This window comes from Embiotoca jacksoni, unplaced genomic scaffold (genome assembly GCF_022577435.1).
Source record: "Embiotoca jacksoni isolate LCO1_2020_lvr unplaced genomic scaffold, fEmbJac1.0.p SCAF_37, whole genome shotgun sequence".
In the NCBI taxonomy this organism is placed as follows: Eukaryota; Metazoa; Chordata; class Actinopteri; family Embiotocidae; genus Embiotoca; species Embiotoca jacksoni.
This window is the reverse complement of record NW_027185389.1, coordinates 3,641,328-3,656,656: the sequence shown is the minus strand read 5'-3', so window position 1 is coordinate 3,656,656 and position 15,329 is coordinate 3,641,328. Positions and strand designations below refer to the sequence as shown.

Sequence of the window (15,329 nt, the reverse complement as noted above, 5' to 3'; positions counted from 1 at the left end):
AGCGGTAAAACACGTTAAATATGTAAATACACCATTCAACATGGTAACAGTTTGTTATGCTGCCCCCAAGTGGCCGAAAGTAATATCATGGAGCTTTAAGTAAAGCTCCAGAAGGATTTCAGCAAAGTGTTCAGGACTTTAAGAACAAACCTGAGCTGCTTTCTGAACTGTTGCCGGGCAGATTTAACCTCTAACAACACTTTATATTTGTACATTCTAATTTTTGTGTTTAAAATAAGTAGCTTTTTTCTGGTCTCTTTCGTACAAACCTGTTGTGACTTTTTTTGGGACTAAACACAGCAGTGACTGACTTCTCTTCAGGTCCAGAGTAAAAAAAAAAGAAAAGTAGCAGAAACCTGCGCTCCCATCCTCCGCTCAATTAGCAGCCCGGCACTTATCGCGGCTCGTTAACATGCGTCACTAATGACTCACCGAGCGACTCTTTCAGAAGACGGGTTCTGTCTGCTGGCAAGTGGAGCGGAATTCACTGACGTGAACGTTTTCCACGGCTGAAATCATGAAGAGGTGAAGTATTCCCCTGAATGAGCTGCCTTTATCTCAACCGTTCAGAATTAGAGCGCAGCTCAGAGATATTCCACAATTACGGCCATTAAGCTGACTCAGCACTGTGTCATGTAACAAGCCCTCGTCGCCGCATCGGTGGGAGAACTTTCCAGGGAACGAGGAGCTGCAGTTTGACTGGTTTGATCTTACGTGAAAACTAACATGATTATTATTCTCTCTTTTCTGGCAGAAGCAGTTTTTTTTTTGTGGTTGTTGGTTTTTTGCAGCGTCTTTTCTAAAAAATGTGGCTGTAATTATTCAGAGTTTTAAGTGAGTTTTTTTGCCATTAAAATTGCAGAGCGGTTTGGAGCAGGAAGTGACCATATTTGGACGAGTTGGGGAGGAGCCAGTGGAGGATCTGACCGATCTGATTGGAAACCTGACGATACTACGTCCCGCCCACCGATAGCTGTAACCTGACTGCACCGCAGGCCTGTCAATCAAACAGACACGCCCCCAAAAACAGGTCTTCTTGAATCTTCTTTTCTAATGAATGAGGGATTATTTTCAGATGGACCTCCAGAAAACTAAGAAGAAGGAGTGACTTTAGCTAACAACACCGAGATAACTGATGGACACATTTTATTCACTTTGGATTTGATGAGAGAAGTTGAATGGGAGTCTATGGAGCCGGAGGCTTTTTGGAGCCGACCTCTAGTGGCACTCGCTGGTATTGCAGCTGAAGACACTTCTGCATCGGAACCATTTTTCTGCTGCACACCCCTGAAATATTCTCCTTGTAATGTGTTTTTCTTTCTGTTTTGGGGCTCAAAGTGATAAAAAGAGTCTAAAAGTAATGAATCTTTCCAGGACAGACTGTCTGTGACTAATATAGAAACAAAGAATACATCTGCCTTCAAAATAAGAGCTTTAGACTGTAATATAGAAAACAAAGAATACATCTGCCTTCAAAATAAGAGCTTTAACTGCTTTTTAAGTCACATTCAAATCAAAACAAAGTTCAGTCTCTTCCAGCTGGAAGTGGAGAAAACGTATTTAACATGTTCTTCGTTCCATCATAAGACCACATTTCCCACAAACCCCGGCACTTCCTGCCAGCAGCAGTTTGTTTTGATAGTGACAGGAGAGGGGGCGGAGCCTTGATGGTTGGAAATGAACACTTGTTATTGATCATAAAGTCAGTTTTATTTTGAAAGTTGACTTGATGTGTGAATATTTTCAGCAGATGTGGCTTCAGTGTTCACATTCTTTCAGACATCTTTGAACTCCGACATGTTTCTGTTTATTTCATCAGTTTTAAAGACGGATGATCCTATTTCTGAGAGTTCAGCAGAGGGAGTGATGACCGACTGCAGAATATGATCGCTCTCACCGCCCCTCTGTGAGCCTTTACTGACACCTGCTGGTCGTTTCTTACACTTCAACAGCAACTGGGACCATTTCGGATGTTATTTATCAATCATCTTTTAATTCACCTCTCGTCTTTTTAAAGACTTTTATTAATTCTAGCTGACAATTTTATTCACAGCATGTTTATTCTTACAAATTTTTGTGATGAGGATTTTACACCATTTTATTTTTGTACCATTTTAATGGCCTGATTTCAAATCATGACTCAACCAAGTTGTTTGGAAAATTGTAGATAATGTTTTTTGTTACTATTATTAGATAGATTATATAGATTTCATAAAGTGAAGACAATTAACTTTTGAATAAATAGACTATTAAAAAATAAAGAGAAACTGAGGAAACTATTACACAGATGTGTGATTTAGAAATAGCAGCTTAAAGGTTAAATATAATAATTTAACGGAGTAAAAGGACTGACTGATGAAACCAACTGAAATGTTTAAATAAATACACAATAAAATGAATAAAGAAATTCAGTTCAAAGGTAAATAGATTACTAAAACAGAAAATAACAATATATTAACAAGTAACTAAAAAAACAACTAAAATGTTAAATGAATGAATAGAAAATATGGATATGGGTTAAGTTAAGGATCCGACCAGTAAATAACAAAACAAGCCAATGTAAAAATAAACTGACGAATGAATAAATAAATTCAGTTAATACTTAAATAAACAACTAAAATGGATTGAAAGGATGCAGCAGGCAGTCATTCTGACTAAAATGTAAAATAAATAGACAGAAAATAAGATAGATAAGACCAAGATAAATACAAATTAATTAATGGCAAGGCTAAAAAAAAAAAAAAAAAGACTACAATAATGGTTTAAACTAAAAATCTGAAGAATGGAATATTCTGGGCAGCGTTTCCACGGCAACAACAGTTATTTTCAAAACTTGTTTTTCCTGCAACAATTGTAATTTTTTTATTTAAAAAAAAAAAAAAAAAAAAAATCAGGAATAAGAAGGACGCAGACGGTGGAAAAAAACCAGAAACACAGAAACACAAATGGACAAACAGCAGAAGAAAATTCAGAAAAAGAAAAAGTCATCAGAGACGAGTGAGATTGAAATGGAGAGCGGCAACGACAGAGAGAAGTCTTTGTACCTGGAACAGATTGAGTATCTGAGAACCGAGGTGGAGAGGTGAGAGTTACACCTGCTGCTTCTTCCTGTGTTTAATGTGTTTATCAGTTACAAGCAGACGTGTCTGTTTGTGTCGACTCAGCTGGAAATAACCAACAAAATTTAAACTGATGATTTTCTTTCCCACAAAATGGACAAAAAGTACAAATTTAAGTTGTTTTATTAAACCATCAGAGATTCAAACATTTTCATCTTACATGAATCTATGATTTTTATGCATTTTAACCACAGACTGAATATAAAAGTGTTCGGAGCAGAAGTGTCTTAAGCTGCAATACCACCGAGTGCCACCAGAGGTTGGCTTTTTGGGGGCGTGTCTGTTTGATTGACAGGCGTGTGGTGCAGTCAGGTTACAGCTATCAGTGGGCGGGACGTAGTATCGTCAGGTTTCCAATCAGATGAAGACGGACAGTTTGTGAACTAGAGGCTTCATAACGTTCACAAACCGCCGGGTGACGTCACCGCTGGTTGCCGTGGTAGCGGTCTGAATGATCATGTTGTCATGGTTTTACCCGTGTGTGACATCCTGCAGGTGTCAGCTTCGATGTGACCAGCTGGAGACGGACAACAACGACCTCCTGTGTCAGTGCCGTAAAACGGAGGTGGACAGGAAGGACATCTGTGAGTACCTGCAGCTCGCCAACGCTGCAGTGGAAAGGGGCGTGGCCGAGCTGGAGGAGCAGCTGGAGGCTCAAAGGAAGGAGGAGCGGGAGGAGAACGAGGAGCTGACGCTGCAGTTCAATCTGGAGATGAAGAAGCTGCAGGAACAGGTCAACGCTCTCGCAGCTCAGAACAGGAGGAAGGGTGAGACGCTCACAACACGCGTGAGCCAAGAAACATGACATAACACCTGTAAACATCTGTAAACATATGTAAACACCTGTAAACATATGTAAACACCTGTAAACATCTGTAAACACATGTAAACACCTGTAAACATCTGTAAACACCTGTAAACACCTGTACACATCTGTAAACACCTGTAAACATATGTAAACACATGTAAACACCTGTAAACACCTGTAAACATCTGTAAATACCTGTAAACACCTGTAAACACCTGCAAACACCTGTAAACACATGTAAATATCTGTAAACATCTGTAAACACCTGTAAACTCCTGTAAACATCTGTAAACACCTGTTAACACATGTAAACACCTGTAAACATATGTACACATATGTAAATACCTGTAAACATCTGTAAACATCTGTAAACATCTGTAAACACCTGTAAACATCTGTACATTACATTACGTTTCATTTATCTGACTCTTTTATCCAAAGCGACTTACAATAAGTTCATTTCAACAATGAGGGTTCAAAACCAGAACAACAAGAATCAGGAAAATACAATTTCCTCCAGAAAGCCAAACAACAAAGTTCTATCAGTAAGTTCCATGTTAAGATACTAAAGTTCTCCTAAGGTAAAGTCTGAAGAGATGTGTTTTTAGTTTGTGGTGGAAGATGTTCAGAGTTTCTGTCCTGATGTCGGTGGGGAGCTCATTCTACCATTTAGGAGCCAGGACAGCAAACAGTCGTGATTTTGTAGAGTGTTTATCTCAGTGAGGAGCAACAAGCCATCCGTAAACACCTGTAAACATCTGTAAACAACTGTTAACATCTGTTAACAGATGTAAACATCTGTAAACACCTGTAAACGCCTGTAAACAACTGTTAACATCTGTTAACAGATGTAAACATCTGTAAACAACTGTTAACATCTCTAAACATATGTTAACACCTGTAAACACCCGTAAACACCTGTAAACATCTGTTAACATCTGTCAACACCTGTAAACACCTGTAAACACCTGTAAACATCTGTCAACACCTGTAAACACCTGTAAACATCTGTAAACATCTGTAAACACCTGTAAACCTCTCCTTCTCAGCGGTGAGGCTCGAGGAGCAGCGGGTGGAGGTGACGCAGTGTCTGTCCAACAGGAAGTGTGTCGTCGATCAGATGCAGCGACAGGAAGAGCAGCACGAGGAGACGATCCGCCTCCTGACGGAGGAGGTCGCGAAGTAAAGTCTCAGTTCATCCGACAGCGTCTCCGTCTCCTGCTGCTCCGTCTTCATGTCTCCTCTCCTCTCCTCTCCTCTCCTCTCCTCTCCTCTCCTCTCCTCTCCTCCAGGGAGGCGGAAAATGAGGAGGGCAATCACCCTGACGTGTTGGCTCAGATTGAGATGGAGGTGTCAGCGCGGGTGGAGGAGGAGAGGGCTCAGCACAGGGAGGTGCTGGAGGAGATGAGGAGGCTGGCGGGGGGGAACTACCCTCTGCTGCAGGAGACAACGGCCCTGCTGGACAGACGGCCGCTAGGCGGCCTGCAGATGGAGCGCATGCAGAAGGGGATGGACAGGATGTCCCGGTGTGTCCTCAGGTGGGAGAAGGTAGGAGGACGTCTGACAGCTGATGGACCAATGACTGACAGCTGAGTCTCCTGTTGTAACTTACTGTAAACATGATCCAGCACTCATAGAACCGCGGTTACGTCCAGTAACTACTATTATCTACTGACTTCCTCTGCACACGCTTGGTTTCAGCTCAGTGAACTTTTCTGTCACTGACAGTTGTGTTAATTTGTCTGTTTCTCTGCTCTGTGAGGCTCCGCCCCCTTCATGAAAACATCATGATTTTACATTAATTGGATGCAGCGAACAGTTTAGCAGCAGAAAGCTCCTTTACTTTGTCCTCGTTTTCTCGTCCGTCCTCAGGAGAAGGAGCGGCTGACGAAGAGGAGCGAGGAGCTGGAGGTGCAGCTGGAGAACCGCCGTGGCAGGAAGCAGCACGCGCTGGCCAATCAGAACGCCGTCAGGTGGACGAGTCGTCTCTGCTCACGCTTTACATTAACGTGAAATAAATGTCCCTCCGTAGATCCGCCGTCCTCTGAGCTGAACGCCGGCTGTGTTTCAGACAGCACCTGGCCTCCGTGTCCGAGGAGCACCGCCACAAGACGGCGGAGGTCGGTGAGCTGGAGGCGGAGCTACAAGAGGAGCGGGACAGGAGGAGGCGGCTGGAGGGAGACATGAGGACGGCGGCCGGCCTCCTCAGGTTCATCGCGGAGGTGAAAACAAACTCACATATTCTTCTAGTGACGGTTTTACATCCCAGAAATGAACGTGGGAACGTTTGACATCGTAACACCGAGCAGCGACCCGGGAGGGGGGGCGGGATCAGGTTGACTATGCCCCGCCCACCTTTACAGAAAACCTTATCGCACCCCGTTCCTGTCAATCAAACGGCCATTTGGAGCCGGGCCCCTAGTGGCCCTCAGTGGTATCACACTTAGAGGCTTTTCAGACCCAGAGAAGTTTTTTATAATCTGATAAAACAGCTGCGACGCCAATAAATTCTTATAAACAGTGAATGAGACGACGTGTTGTGTTCACTGACCCTCTGTAGAACTCAGGCAAAACAGCCGGCGTGGAGCGGAAGAGACAGAGGCTGCGGGAGATCCTGAAGCGTCCCGACGGCGAGACACCGCCGACCTCTGACCCCGAAGCTTCCAGGTAGCGGAGCGGCTCGGCCCTGAATCCTGTCTGACAGGCTGAACACAGCGATCCGGATCAGACTCCCATCAGGACCCGATCAGCTGCCAGCTGGTCTCCTGACAGTCAAACAACAAAGCAGTCCTGAAACAACATTTACAGTTCAGATGTCCAACTACTGTTCTATTTAAACTTGTTTTATGAGCAGCTGCTCACTGGAGAAATCTGTAGTGAAGAAACTCCGTCACCTCCCGTCATCTCGTCTCTCCTCCACAGATCAGAGTCCTCGAGCTTCACCACAGATCCGTTGCACCTGATGGCTCGTTACCGACCCGGAGACTTCGGCTTCGTACCGCGACCGTCGTGGAAACGTGCAGGCGCTCGAACCCAGAACGTCCAGCGGCCTCCCAACAGGTTCGTTGCTCATTTGCTCTCCGTCCACCCGTCGGTTTGAGAACGATACTATGCCCATCGATAGCTGTAACCTGACTGCACCACAGGCCTGTCAATCAAACAGACACGCCCCCAAAACCAGGTCTTCTTGAATCTTCTTTTCTAATGAATGAGGGATTATTTTCAGATGGACCTCCAGAAAACTAATAAGAAGGAGTGACTTTAGCTAACAACACCGAGATAACTGATGGACACATTTTATTCACTTTGGATTTGATGAGAGAAGTTGAATGGGAGTCTATGGAGCTGGAGGCTTTTTGGAGCCGACCTCTAGTGGCACTTGCTGGTATTGCAGCTGAAGACACTTCTGGATCAGAACCATTTTACAGACCTGAAGCTACGAACTCTTTTATAAACAGTCTGTGTTCGTTGAAGATTCACGTCTGCGTTTGAAGCTGCAAAACTAACGATGTAATCAGAATGTAACTTATCAACATACTGGTTTTATCAGAATATCTGTTTTCATTTCAGACGTCATAAAAACAGGAAGTGCATCTGTTTTAATGGCTTTACAGCAGCTGGTGACCTTTTTTAATCATGTTAATTACAAAATAAAAGTGGTCTGTGGATCATTGGATCAGACCGGAGAGGACGGAACAAACTCATGAGACGGTTCATTTCTACAACAATTCATGTATATTTGATTTTTTTTAAAGTCCTGATTTAAATCAGGAGAATTTAAATGTTAAAACATGGGTTTCTTCTCACAGCTGGAGGAGAACAAACAGAGTTGAGAGGAGTTTTTTTTAACACCAGAGAAATTACTCTGAATGAGTGACGATGTTTCCTCACAGATTTGGAGGGTTTTCACAAGTTCATTTTGTTTCCACTGTTTTCGATATAAAAACACTTTAACTGATTGTTTTTAATGAGATCTGTTGCTTCTGTGAATCCTTCAGGAGACGCTGAGATGGACGCAGCAGCCTCCTCCTCCTCCTCCTCCTACCGCTGGACCACATGCAGCCCACAGTAAGAAGGTTTTTTCAAAATAAAAGTCCTTCATCGCTTGAATCCTGTTTTCCATTTGTACTCGATTACGGCTCCGAACACGAACATCTGCGTGTCGTGTCTCTTTCATGTTCACTCAAAGAACAAAAGCAGCTTTAGAAAAGATTTTCTGCTCGGAGGAACGACAACATGCAACATGTGACTCGCAGACCTTCAAACCGACACGCTTCATCGTTGTAGATTTAAGAGCTTTTATTTCGTGTGTTGATTTGAGTGATGGAGCTCCGAAACCACAGAACATCTGGTTTCAATCAGCAGGGGATCATCGGAAAGTCTCTTCACATGCACCTGCTGCTTCCTCCTACTGCTCCTCCTCCTCCTGCTCCTCCTCCTGCACAGTCAGCACATTTCATCCCTTCACTAGTCCTGTATGTTTTTAAAGCTGCATCAGACTGAAGTCTCCCTGATCTGAAGTGAAGATTAATGAACAGGAAGTGATCTTTGGAGACACGCAAACAACAAAGAAACTAAGATGTGCCCGTTTGTTCTCCACCTGCAGAGGGCGACGTTCCCCCACTCAATATTACTTTAACCCTTTTCTGTTGGTTGATGCAGGAGCATTTAATTAGACAGAAAAAACAGTCATAAAAGTTTTAGTGTGGAGGTCGAAGGCTGCATCGTTTTTACTCCTGTTGAAGACGTGTGGTTCCTTTAACTCGGAGTAAAACCAGCAGCAGCAACGAGCTGCAAACACTGACGATAGTCTAAAAACAGAAATCCAGAAAACATCTTTTCTTGATGTTTCTCTGACTGTATTTGAAACTTCGGAGGAACTGAGAGTTTCCAGATATCTCTCATCATCGGATGATGGGGAATGTTTTTACCCAATATAATCATGCAGCTTTAAAAGACAGCAAAATGAGAGAAAGAGAAAATTATTCTCCAAATATCCAGAAGTTGAATCAGTTCAACTCCAAAAATAAAAATAAATAAATAAATGGACAAAAATAAAATTGCAAAATGAATTTATTAAGGTTTAACAAACATGATAAGGTTTCTAAAATAGTTTGATAAATATCTTTTAAAAAAAAATCTCATTTATTTTTACACAATAAAACAGGCGACAACATAAAAATCTGAAAAACAGTAACATGAAAGAAAATGTGTTTCCTCTCAGACTTCTATAAAAACCCATTTCCACAGGACGTTTCTGACTTCAGCTTCGATCTGCAGGTCAAAAGAGTTTCTGGAAGAGTTTGGATGTTTTCACCCGAGCCGACGTCGCGTTGTCGCTACGGTAACGCAGAGCAGCTGCTTCGCGTCGTTAAAGGCTCAGTTCACCAGGACCAGTTCAGTAAACCTCCGTCAGATTCCAGAGAGTCCAAGAACCAAAACAACATCATCTTTTAAAAGTGCTGAAAGCTGCCCGAACAAGTTGAAACAGGGAGGCGGCGCCCCCTGCTGGCATAAAGTGAGATCCGCTTCCAGGTGCAGAGTAACTGAGTTATGGAAACCAAAGAGCTGATATAATCAACCTGATATTCATGCTCTCATCTTGTTCCTACGACCTCCAAACGATCTTCAGCTCAGACAGCTTCCTCGACCTCACGCACGTTCTCGGACGGTTTGAGCAGTGAAGCAGCTCGACGTCTTCCCTTCATGGTCAGGATGTAGCTTTTTTTTTATTTTTAAATGTGGCGCTTCGGTTCAGTTTGTAACTTAAATATCAGACGAACACGAACACTCGAGTGTTTTCTGACACCAGCTGATCGACGTGTGACTTCCCATCATGCTTTGGTTTGTTGTGCGCCAGTTAAAAAAAAAAAAGCTTCTTGTTGCACATCTGGATGTTGACTCTCATCATATATATATATATATATATATATATATACACACACACACACACACACACGCGCGCACAAAAAGACAACAGGAAGTGACATCACATGGCGGTCAGTTCATCTCCTGTTTGTTGGTGGTGAGGAGGAAGACGATGATGCCCGTCAGCAGCACCATCATCATCCCCACCGACGTCAGGAGGAAGGCTCGGCACACCGGCTGGTCCGTCAGTCTGAACAGAACGGCCACTCCGCCCCCCTCGCCGCGGCCCCCCGCCGGCGGGCTGGGGAGCCCCACGTCCAGGGAGCGGCGTCCCGACGTCGTCGACCTTCGACCCCACGGCCGCTGACCTTCAGGAGTCCTAAAAGGAGGAGAGCGGAGGGTCAACCGAGCTCCCACCAAACGTTTTAATATTTCAGTGTTCAGAGAGGAGAAATGTCTCAACGCCACTAAATAATAAATATATTCTGAGGAACATCGGCGCCTCCAGCCTGCAGTAAACCAGATGTTCAGTTCTACAGATGTGGAGTTATTCTCGCCTGCTGTAAAAGCTCCCATCTCCCCGTCAGCGCGGTGAAACATGAACTTCATTACACGGGAAGATCTGAATAAAGACCTGCGGACGCCTGGTTCACATCCAGCCGTCTTGTAGGGTTGAAAACAAAAAAACAGAAACTGACCAACTTGTTATTTTATATTGTTGAAGACTGATGATGGAAACATGACAGAAAATATTTAGTAAACCAACGCCATCAAAAAAAAACAACACAAGATTTTAAATTTTGTTTCAGTCGTCTGAAAGTTGTGGATGAAAAAAGAATCAGGCCTCATTCAGACCGACAACAAATCTGCCTCCTGATCGTATCCAGATGATTTATGAAAGTTTGAACAGTAAAAAAAAACAACAACATTAAATGTGGCGATGTCGTTACCACGGCAACCCACGCAGATAGGTCGCCGATCTGTCTGGACGCACCGTATCTGGTGTCCGTCCTAAAGATCCGATCTGACAATCAAACCCGGATGGACCCGACGTCCACCGCGCTGCTGTTCAACTCCTCACTGACCTTTTGACCTGCAGCTTCCCCTTGTTGCGGACGAAGCGGATGCTGTAGACTCTCTGCATGGCGGCCGGCAGGCAGGACAGCACGTCCGAGTCGGTGGCGAGTCTGGGCAGGCCGAGGGCCGGCAGCGGCGTCAGGCCGCGGCACAGCGGGCACTGGATGGCGCCGGGCTCCGCAGACTTCACGTTGATGCGCGCCAGACACTCCAGACAGAAGGTGTGTTTGCACTGAAGCATCTTCGGGCAGCGGAAGACGTTGTTGAACTGGCTGAAGCAGATGGAGCACTCCAGGTCCGGGCAGGACTCCTCAGAGCACTGGGACGGGAGGGGGGACGGGACGGGGGACGGGACGATGACGGAGACCTGGAAGGAGCGTGGGGGGGTGGCGGGGCCGGGGTAGGGGTTCAGCGTGGAGGAGTGGCCGGTCTGGACGACCGGAAGAGATGCATTATGGGAGTTCTCACTGGCTGAATATGGAGGCGGGTCTAAAGAGCCGGGAGCTGTGACATCATCAGACGGACGAGAGCTCAGGTCGGTGTCGCCGTAGGGATTCATGGCTGGCGGAGGAGTGACGAAGAGGACGACGAAGACGAACAGACGGAGGACGATGAAGTGATGAAGACGCTCCTTGAACAGCCTCCGTCTTCAGACCACGACGCCCTCGTCCAAACTCTGCAGACGGAAACACACCATCAACAAACTGAAAACCAAATCGCTTCAATCTTCTTCCAGATGTTTCGGTCGTTTTCATCCGGAACCTCAAACGTTCACCAGACCGCAAGACGGATCCTCTCCGAACATCTGGAGGCTGCAGACGGACCAGAACATTTCACCGCTTCGAGATCAGAGTCGCACATTCAGGATCTGACCACACGAAGACGTTCAGTCCGTCCTTCTGTCAATCAGTTCTGGTGCTGAGCGAGTCCACAGTTTGTCTGGAAGTGGCTCGAAACCAGTTTAAAATCAGTCCAAAACAAAGTAGAACCAGTTTAAAACTAGTTCAAATCTAACTCTAAAACTTTTCCTTCCCGAGTCCAGAACCAAGCCCACGAACCAGTTTAAAACGAGACCGAACCAAGCCCACGAACCAGTTTAAAACTAGACCGAACCAAGTCCACAACCCAGTTTAAAACTAGACCGAACCAAGTCCACAACCCAGTTTAAAACTAGACCGAACCAAGTCCACAACCCAGTTTAAAACTAGACCGAACCAAGTCCACAACCCAGTTTAAAACTAGACCGAACCAAGTCCACAACCCAGTTTAAAACTAGACCGAACCAAGTCCACAACCAGTTTAAAACTAGACCGAACCAAGTCCACAACCCAGTTTAAAACTAGACCGAACCAAGTCCACAACCAGTTTAAAACTAAACCGAACCAAGTCCACAACCAGTTTAAAACTAAACCGAACCAAGTCCACAACCAGTTTAAAACTAGACTGAACCAAGTCCACAACCAGTTTAAACTCGTCCAAAGCAGCTCAAAAACAATTCAAAAGTATTGAAGAACTCGTTCTTACCGAACTAAATCCTAAACCAGTTTAAAACTAGTCAGAACCACGTCTGGGATCTCCAACTAGAGGTCGTTTCCTTCCTCCAACCGGTCAGCCATCCGTTTCCACGGCTCAGGTTGGAGGTGGACGCTGCTCTTCAGTCACGGTGCCGAACAATTAACAGAAACATTACGACGTGAACATAAAAATAATAATTCAACCGTGGATCCAATACGTGAACGTTTCTGTTCAGTTTCAGGAAAATCCCTCCGAGGTCACCGGCAGCTGAAAACCTTCATCCCACCGGACGCATTCAGGGAACCGAGTTCCTCCCTGAACCTCCAACACAGCAGCTCTGTTCTGGATCACGTGACCGTTGGTTTGCACGCACAGAACAACGCGGCACCACACGAGCAGTCCGGCGGACGTCAACACACATTTGCATCGTCCGTTATATTTACAAAAGGCAAATCACATGCAAAAACAAGGCCGCGACACAGCGAGCAGGAATCACCTCCGTTAACCAGACAGGAGCCGGTGAGCTCCTCCAGGCTGGTAAAACAACAACAACAATGACATGACAAAAAGTAACATGGGACAAAACCAAACCCGACGAGGACGAATTATCTGACGGTACGTTTTGACGTTGGTGTCAAAAAGTTGCTGAACATTGTTGGAAAACTAACATCCTGAAAAAAATAGAAGCACTTTTACATTACAACATTACATTTCATTTAGCTGACGCTTTTATTCAAAGCGACTGACAACACACCGATGGTACGACATCGGGAGCAATTTAGGGTTCAGTCTCTTGCTCAAGGACACTTGGACATGTGGACAAGAGGAGCATGTTTATTTGGATGAAGCACTTCATTAGAAAATATATAAGTTTCTGAATGTTTCTCTGTCTCACTCAAAATCTGTCCCGTGACCCCAATTGTGGGTCACGAGCCACCAGTTGAGAACCATACATTATATCACAACCATTATATTATGTACACAATTTATTTCTGGAAAACCAGAACTGCTACAATAACAAAACTGCAATGATAGACAGTGATTTGGTAGAAAAACTATTTTATTGCTTTTCTATTGTTCTATTATTCTATTATTGCTTCTGTAGGCTGCTGTAGTGAAAAAATGTCCCCTCGGGGATTAATAAAGTAAATACCTAACTCACTGAAATACTTTTTCTACGTTAAGTTTTGAGTGTTGCTGCTTTCTCTGGTCTCCATTACAGATAATAAACTATTCTTTGGTTATGGACTGTTAGACAACAACAACAAAAAGACGTATATCAAGTTTCATCACTTAATTTTTAAAATATGAAAACTCTATTTGGTTAATTGAATTAAAAAAAGTTTAATATTCAATACTTCTCTTTAAACAGAAGTGTTCAAAGCAGGAACTGAGTGATTGTACGCGGTCACAAAGAAATCTTTTATCAGACGGACACCAAACTCCATCTGGAAATCAGGCCATTTAAAACTCTACTTGTGTTTGTAAAACTTTCGTTTGGTCTCACGTTGCTCTCGCGCGATAACGTTGATGGACAGATGAAGGAGGCCACCGGCAGCAGTGTCCTTCAACAATAAATTACGTTTTCGTCGACATAACATGCTTCTTGTTGGCAGTTATTTGGGCCGAATTTGACTTTAAACCCACTTGATTTGTAAAATATCTCAAATAGGTTTTTTCACCGCGAGTGTGCATTTACCCATCAAAAGGAAGTGTAAAATTAGACGATTTCTGAATGAAGTTAGGTACGCCCGCGGAGACCTGTGCTCTTACCGTCATGGCGGGTTCTTCCCTTCTCCTGCTGAGCTCCGTGTCTCTCAGACCGAGCTGTGCGGCTGAACTCGGCTCAGAGACTCGCATTTGAATAACTGAATAAAACGAGGAAACAGGTTAGTCAAATCATGTTACCTGCACACCTCCCCCACTGGCGGGAAGAGTTAACACACCTGGACAAGGTGAGGCTGATTGAAGACTGCTGAGGCTGGGTGAAGGTTGATTGATGGCTGGGAGAAGGTTGATTGATGGTTGATTGATGGCTGATTGATGGTTGATTGGTGGCTGATTAAAGGTTGATTGATGGCTGATTGATGGTTGATTGATGGCTAATTGGAGGTTGATTGATGGCTGATTGATGGTTGATTGGTGGCCGATTAAAGGTTGATTAAAGGCTGATTAAAGGTTGATTGATGGCTGATTGAAGGTTGATTGAAGGTTGATTAAAGGCTGATTAAAGGTTGATTGATGGCTTATTGAAGGTTGATTGAAGGTTGATTGACGGAGTAAAATAATGTGAGATGAACCACAACAAGGACCAGAGGGGGCGTGGCTTCATTCAGAGTGTTCACCTGCTGGTAGTGATGGTGAGATGAAGCCTCATGAGGCATCGAACCACTTCAGCCAATTGGTTCCAGAAAGGGTTCATTTCTCGAAGCTTCACGTGAACACGAAACCACCTACTGGCCAAGTGTATAATGACAGGCAGCTGTATCTGAACCACATCACGTGATGCATTGAATGCTTGTGTCTGTTATGGCTGTTGGGAATGACTATGAATTACAAAAATGTATGACCAAATAATTTCTGTACATAAATTATCACATATGTGCATAATAAAATATTTTTTGAATGTATTCTGTGTGTAAATTTTCCCAAAATGGTCGTATCATATGATATGGCAGGTTGTGTAATCATGTTTTTCTGTCACTTTAGGAAAATGGCATGGGCTTCAGCAGGCAGAGGACAGTGGAAGTGTTTGTGTAACGAGGAAGAGGGGACTGAATATGCTTGTGTAACTTGGACAATGATGTACAGGACAGGGGACATTTTATTCATTTTTATTCAGAAATAACAGTTTCTCAACAGTTTTTGGTTTTGTGGATGTCCACATGTCAGAAGTAAGGCTAACAGCAGCCACCTTTTCCACTTTAGCCTTCTCCTTCTCC

At 44.1% G+C, this 15,329-nt stretch overlaps 2 protein-coding genes across 3 annotated transcripts; one reads left to right on the top strand and one right to left on the bottom strand.

Annotated features, from left to right (window-relative positions):
• Positions 1-1,050: 1,050 nt before the first annotated feature.
• On the top strand, positions 1,051-13,548 carry LOC138208374 (cilia- and flagella-associated protein 157-like). Its single transcript, XM_069166209.1, has 10 exons — positions 1,051-3,082; positions 3,615-3,886; positions 4,977-5,109; positions 5,220-5,475; positions 5,800-5,900; positions 5,999-6,149; positions 6,488-6,594; positions 6,850-6,987; positions 7,926-7,995; positions 12,623-13,548. Exons 1-9 carry the CDS (start codon positions 2,946-2,948, stop codon positions 7,933-7,935), a joined length of 1,305 nt encoding a protein of 434 aa, XP_069022310.1. The 5' UTR covers positions 1,051-2,945; the 3' UTR covers positions 7,936-7,995; positions 12,623-13,548.
• On the bottom strand, positions 9,046-14,179 carry LOC138208375 (RING finger protein 223). Of its 2 annotated transcripts, none has more exons than XM_069166210.1 (3): positions 14,161-14,179; positions 10,881-11,548; positions 9,046-10,174 (listed from the first exon to the last, which is right to left on the bottom strand). In XM_069166210.1, exons 2-3 carry the CDS (start codon positions 11,429-11,431, stop codon positions 9,928-9,930), a joined length of 798 nt encoding a protein of 265 aa, XP_069022311.1. In that variant the 5' UTR covers positions 11,432-11,548; positions 14,161-14,179; the 3' UTR covers positions 9,046-9,927. The 2 variants fall into 2 exon arrangements, with proteins under 2 accessions (XP_069022311.1, XP_069022312.1); XM_069166211.1 differs by lacking the exon at positions 14,161-14,179 and adding an exon at positions 12,397-12,444.
• Between the last annotated feature and the right edge of the window lie 1,150 nt (positions 14,180-15,329).